Here is a 6,785-nt window from a genome sequence, read left to right as displayed (position 1 = left end):
ACCCTTTCTCAAATATTTCGCCCTTATTTAAGTCATCAAATTCAGCTACAACAATACCACATTGCCTAGGGATGTCTGTCTGAAAGCAGCAGTGGGATTTGAACCTGGGCCGGCATGTATGTATTACAAGACGAAGGCACTAACCCATGCTGGCCTCATGGCAGAAAACTATGGAAGAGCATGCCTGTATGTATGAATTACAGGTTCCGGTCTTGACTCAATCTCTTGCTCTTACACCAATCTCATAATATAATTTATGCCATTTAGCAGACACTTTTATCTAAAGCAACTTACAGTCATACGTGCCAAAAATGTTTTATGTATGGGTGATCCCGGGTATCGAACCCACTATCCTGGCATTGCAAGCACCATGCTCTACCAACTGAGCTACAGAGGACCACTATGTGGGTAGTGGACAAGCGTACACTTAAGGAAAAAGTATACAGTATTGAGATGCATAGCCAGCCGGGGGCTCCAACTAGCCTGGGACCAGTCTGTTTATCTAACATCCCGGTCCTTGTACTCTGTGTCATATACCAAAGATTTACCAAATGTATTGGGCAACCAATTTACAACATCCCACCAAGTTTGGTCTCTGTAGGTCTAACTATTTAAGAGCTATAGCTCTCTTAAAATTGGAATAATAATAATATGTCAGAATAATAATATCCCTGACAATAACACTAACTGTAAGTTGCTCTGGATAAGAGCTTCTGTTACATGACTCAAATATAATAGTACGAGTGTTCCAGCCCGATTCGGGGTTTGGACCCCCAATTATGCACCACATGTACAATTCCAACAGAGTGCAGCATAGACACTGGCAGTGTAACTGATCCATCCCAGGCAGTTTCCTGTCCGTGTGTCCATATGTCTGTGTTTTGCGTCGTCACTATGTGGTCATGCTAGAAAAGACGGAAGTGCATCACTTTCGAACCTTCAACCTTTCCCATAACCTTATCCCTAACCATAACCTTTTAATTTAAACTAATAGCAACTAACTCGTGGATATTGATGACAGTGCCATGGTTGTCCCTTGTGGCATGGCCATCTAGTGACTGCTGAGAGGGTTGGTCTATGAGTAGAAGGTGAGGACGCTCTTGTGGTTGCCTCTGATCAATATGGTGGGAGGGAGGTTCTTGGTGAGGATGTCCAACCAGGCCATGTAGAGGTGGTCAGAGACTGAGCCTAGACGGGCGATAGGCATACTCCTGCACAGTGGGAAATACAGTATTAAACCTAAGTTGTCTAAACAGCTGGATGTTAGCAGCAGGGTCACCACTATATGGCCGTGGGTGTCTCAGGGATATGCAAAACAAATAACAGGCATTTCACACATGCGTCTAATACACAGTTGAAACAGGACAGATATAAGCACCAACCAAATTATTATTATTATTATTATTGTTATATACCTCAGTTAGCTTCATAGTTCTCTGACGGCATTGGACTATCATATTTATAAAAAATTTACAGAGAGATTGATAGATGATGATAAGGCTCTTGTTGGTATCTCTTATAATTAGGGCCTATAGTTTTTCCTGAACACAAGGTGACTTGACCAGGAAAAACTCTACAGTATACTGTACTTACACTATGATGAGGTTGGCAGCTCGGGAGTTCTCCTGCAGTAGTTCATTCAGCCTGACCTGGAGGTTGGTCTGGAGGGGAGAGGACACAGTGGTGGTGGGTCACATGGTTGGTATGACAACCAACGACTAAAGGCTACAGTGAAAACACAGCTGTCTACTTCTGTTGCTACTGCATCATGGGACTGTTGGATTCTATCATCCAGATGAATACATTAAATTGAACTACAAGAAGATAAAGTTGAGCACAGTGCTTGACTTGGACTGAAATAGGTTCTGGTACTCATTTTGGGTGCCGGTACTGTTTATATTTAGGTGCAGGGGCTCCAAAAATACTTTTGAGCTAATATTCTATAAGTGGAAAAAAAGTTAAAGAAGTGGAACATTTGAGGTGCTGGTACTCAGCTCCGGTAAGCTCCTGCCTAAGTCAAGCACTGATTGAGCATGTTCATTCATGTTGTACTGCAATGAGCACAGTATGTGGTTGATAATCAGTAGAAGTTATTGGTCCTGGTCTCTGTGGTGAGCACTGAGCAGTGGTCCGTATCTACAAGTCTCTGTGGTGAGCACTGAACAGTGGTCTGTCTCTACTAGTCTCTGTGGTGAGCACTGAGCAGTGGTCTGTCTCTACTAGTCTCTGTGGTGAGCACTGAGCAGTGGTCTGTCTCTACTAGTCTCTGTGGTGAGCACTGAGCAGTGGTCTGTCTCTACTAGTCTCTGTGGTGAGCAGTCACTGGTCTGTCTCTACAAGTCTCTGTGGTGAGCAGTCACTGGTCTGTCTCTAGACTCCACCTTTTCCTCGAAGGTGTCCAGCTCGGCGTCAGAGATCTTCCAGGGGTTGTCTTTCCTCAGAGCCTCGGCCAGAGTGGTGCTCTTTGACCCCTCGTGAAGACGGAACGGCTCGATCATGTCCTCAAACATCTTCCAGCTGGGGGACGAACACAGACAGCAGTTAGCAGGATTAATCAGGTATTAATCACTGATACTTTGACTTCAGATATCAGGAATATTATGTCTTACTTGTGCATGTTATCATTAATCTTGGCACCCAGAACTAAATCCGGCTACTCTGTCACCAGAGATGGACCAGTTTGAAGCTGGGGATGATTAGCCATGATATATTCATTCATGTGAGTTGTATTTTCTTGTGTAAATACTGAATGAGACAAAGTTGTGCGTCTGTTTTATATTGTCATTAACTGTCTCACTATAATAGAGCCTTTATCCTTTTCCTGACTGGTGTTGCTTTGGGCTGACTGCTGATCACATCCCTGACGTGTGGTTGGTCAGCCGGGAGTGAGCTCACGGCTACAGAACGGAATGTCTGGAATCTCTCCCGCCACAGCATGTGAGCGACAGTGTGTGTGTGTGTGTGTGTGTGAGCAATCACATCTCCCCAGGGTTGTCTCTCTGTGTGTGTGCGTGTATATAATACCTGCTAGTGTTGGGGTTTTGGGTGATGTCATCGATGACGTGGATGTCTGCATATTTGATCCTGAACTTCTCCAGCAGAGACTTCATCCTATAAACACAGACACACAGAGAGTCACACACTGATCACCACTGCTATGCACTGCTATATAACATGTCTTATTTCCAAAGATGTGCTTGTTCAGCCAGTCTGTTTCTGCTCTCTTGCCAACTCCTTATGAAATTGAAATGTTTGGCATAACAATGGCAGCAATGGAGTAGTGACGAGTACAAACAGATCTGGGACCAGGCTGGTGGTTGTTGATGATTAGACTGTATTTGTGTGTATTGGGTATAGGTTGTGAAATTGTTAGATATGACTTGTTAGATATTACTGCACTGTCGGAGCTAGAAGCACAAGCATTTTCTACACCCGCAATAACATCTGCTAAACACGTGTATGTGACAAATAAAATTGATTTGATTTACAGATCTCCCTCTATTCATAAATGATTGAAATTGATCATACATACTCGTGTCTGTCCTGCTCGGTGCGTCCCTGCTGGCCAGCGATGAAGATCCTCATCTTACAGTCCCTGAACTTCTTACGGGTGGTCAGAATGTAGGGCAGCAGTAGGGTTAGACCTGAGGGAGGGAGGGAGGGAGGGAGGGAGGGGGGGAGGGAGGGAGGGAGGAAGGGAGGGAGGGAGGGGGGGGAGGAAGGGGGGGAGGGAGGGAGGGAGGGAGTGGGGGAGGGAGGGAGGGAGGGAGGGAGGAGGATGGGGGGAGGGAGGGAGGGGGGGAGAGGGAGGGAGGGAGGGAGGGGGGAGGGAGGGAGGGATGGGGGAGGGAGGGAGGGATGGGGGGAGGGAGGGAGGGAGGAGAGAGTATACATTGAATTGAGAGAGAGACAGACAGACAAAAAGTTAGACAGACAACAGAGCAGACGAGAGACAGACAGAGAGAGTTGGTATATAATGAAGAGAGTGATATAGACATTCTGTGGTATATAATGAAGAAGTGATATAGACATGCTGTGGTATATAATGAAGAGTGATATAGACATGCTGTGGTATATAATGAAGAGTGATATAGACATGCTGTGGTATATAATGAAGAGTGATATAGACATGCTGTGGTATATAATGAAGAGTGATATAGACATGCTGTGGTATATAATGAAGAGTGATATAGACATGCTGTGGTATATAATGAAGAGTGATATAGACATGCTGTGGTATATAATGAAGAGTGATATAGACATGCTGTGGTATATAATGAAGAGTGATATAGACATGCTGTGGTATATAATGAAGAGTGATATAGACATGCTGTGGTATATAATGAAGAGTGATATAGACATGCTGTGGTATATAATGAAGAGTGATATAGACATTCTGTGGTATATAATGAAGAGAGTGATATAGACATGCTGTGGTATATAATGAAGAGTGATATAGACATGCTGTGGTATATAATGAAGAGTGATATAGACATGCTGTGGTATATAATGAAGAGTGATATAGACATGCTGTGGTATATAATGAAGAGTGATATAGACATGCTGTGGTATATAATGAAGAGAGTGATATAGACATGCTGTGGTATATAATGAAGAGTGATATAGACATGCTGTGGTATATAATGAAGAGTGATATAGACATGCTGTGGTATATAATGAAGAGTGATATAGACATGCTGTGGTATATAATGAAGAGTGATATAGACATGCTGTGGTATATAATGAAGAGTGATATAGACATGCTGTGGTATATAATGAAGAGTGATATAGACATGCTGTGGTATATAATGAAGAGTGATATAGACATGCTGTGGTATATAATGAAGAGAGTGATATAGACATGCTGTGGTATATAATGAAGAGAGTGATATAGACATGCTGTGGTATATAATGAAGAGTGATATAGACATGCTGTGGTATATAATGAAGAGTGATATAGACATGCTGTGGTATATAATGAAGAGTGATATAGACATGCTGTGGTATATAATGAAGAGTGATATAGACATGCTGTGTATATAATGAAGAGTGATATAGACATGCTGTGGTATATAATGAAGAGTGATATAGACATGCTGTGGTATATAATGAAGAGTGATATAGACATGCTGTGGTATATAATGAAGAGTGATATAGACATGCTGTGGTATATAATGAAGAGTGATATAGACATGCTGTGGTATATAATGAAGAGAGTGATATAGACATGCTGTGGTATATAATGAAGAGTGATATAGACATGCTGTGGTATATAATGAAGAGTGATATAGACATGCTGTGGTATATAATGAAGAGTGATATAGACATGCTGTGGTATATAATGAAGAGTGATATAGACATGCTGTGGTATATAATGAAGAGGTGATATAGACATGCTGTGGTATATAATGAAGAGAGTGATATAGACATGCTGTGGTATATAATGAAAGAGTGATATAGACATGCTGTGGTATATAATGAAGAGTGATATAGACATGCTGTGGTATATAATGAAGAGTGATATAGACATGCTGTGGTATATAATGAAGAGTGATATTAGACATGCTGTGGTATATAATGAAGAGTGATATAGACATGCTGTGGTATATAATGAAGAGTGATATAGACATGCTGTGGTATATAATGAAGAGTGATATAGACATGCTGTGGTATATAATGAAGAGTGATATAGACATGCTGTGGTATATAATGAAGAGTGATATAGACATGCTGTGGTATATAATGAAGAGAGTGATATAGACATGCTGTGGTATATAATGAGAGTGTGATATAGACATGCTGTGGTATATAATGAAGAGTGATATAGACATGCTGTGGTATATAATGAAGAGTGATATAGACATGCTGTGGTATATAATGAAGAGTGATATAGACATGCTGTGGTATATAATGAAGAGTGATATATACATGCTGTGGTATATAATGAAGAGTGATATAGACATGCTGTGGTATATAATGAAGAGTGATATAGACATGCTGTGGTATATAATGAAGAGTGATATAGACATGCTGTGGTATATAATGAAGAGTGATATAGACATGCTGTGGTATATAATGAAGAGTGATATAGACATGCTGTGGTATATAATGAAGAGTGATATAGACATGCTGTGGTATATAATGAAGAGAGTGATATAGACATGCTGTGGTATATAATGAAGAGAGTGATATAGACATGCTGTGGTATATAATGAAGAGTGATATAGACATGCTGTGGTATATAATGAAGAGTGATATAGACATGCTGTGGTATATAATGAAGAGTGATATAGACATGCTGTGGTATATAATGAAGAGTGATATAGACATGCTGTGGTATATAATGTATCACTTCCTATGTTTTTATCCCATTTTTTATTTTTAATCTTTTTTTTATTTTTATTTTTATTTATTATTATGATGTTTTCATTATTTTTGATAAACATCTTTGTAAAGCACATTGAATTGCTTCGATGTATGAATTGTGCTATATAAATAAACTTGCTTGCTATAAAGAAAGGTGACAAAGGTCCCTACCTCCGTCATCAAACATCCACCAAACGTCGATGGTTCCTTTGCCCTGTTTCCTCTGGAACTGAGTGCTGGTGGACACCAGCCTTTCATTCACCACCACTGCTTGGGGAGACTGTGGGGTCTTCACGGATGCTGGGGGAGGGGGGTGAGAAAATAAAAGAGAAAAAACATTAACAATGTGTTTAATAATACAGGAATAGTAATGTACAACCAGGTACGCTCAGCTCTCTCTCTCTCTCTCTCTCCTCTCT

General features: G+C 40.9%; 1 protein-coding gene across 1 annotated transcript; it reads right to left on the bottom strand.

Annotated features, from left to right (window-relative positions):
- Positions 1 to 881: 881 nt before the first annotated feature.
- Positions 882 to 6,666, bottom strand: LOC311125319 (solute carrier family 12 member 1-like; the record flags this gene model as incomplete). The annotated part of the gene is made up of 6 exons (XM_084199371.1): positions 882 to 1,211; positions 1,594 to 1,661; positions 2,382 to 2,517; positions 3,025 to 3,111; positions 3,533 to 3,644; positions 6,538 to 6,666. Coding segments are annotated over 6 exons (668 nt in total), but the record flags the coding sequence as incomplete, so codon positions are not given.
- Between the last annotated feature and the right edge of the window lie 119 nt (positions 6,667 to 6,785).

This window comes from Coregonus lavaretus (assembly GCF_964263955.1).
Source record: "Coregonus lavaretus genome assembly, contig: HAP1_SCAFFOLD_3421, whole genome shotgun sequence".
Lineage (NCBI taxonomy): Eukaryota > Metazoa > Chordata > Actinopteri > Salmoniformes > Salmonidae > Coregonus > Coregonus lavaretus.
The sequence above is the reverse complement of the archived record's forward strand: the minus strand, read 5'-3'. Positions and strand labels throughout refer to the sequence as shown.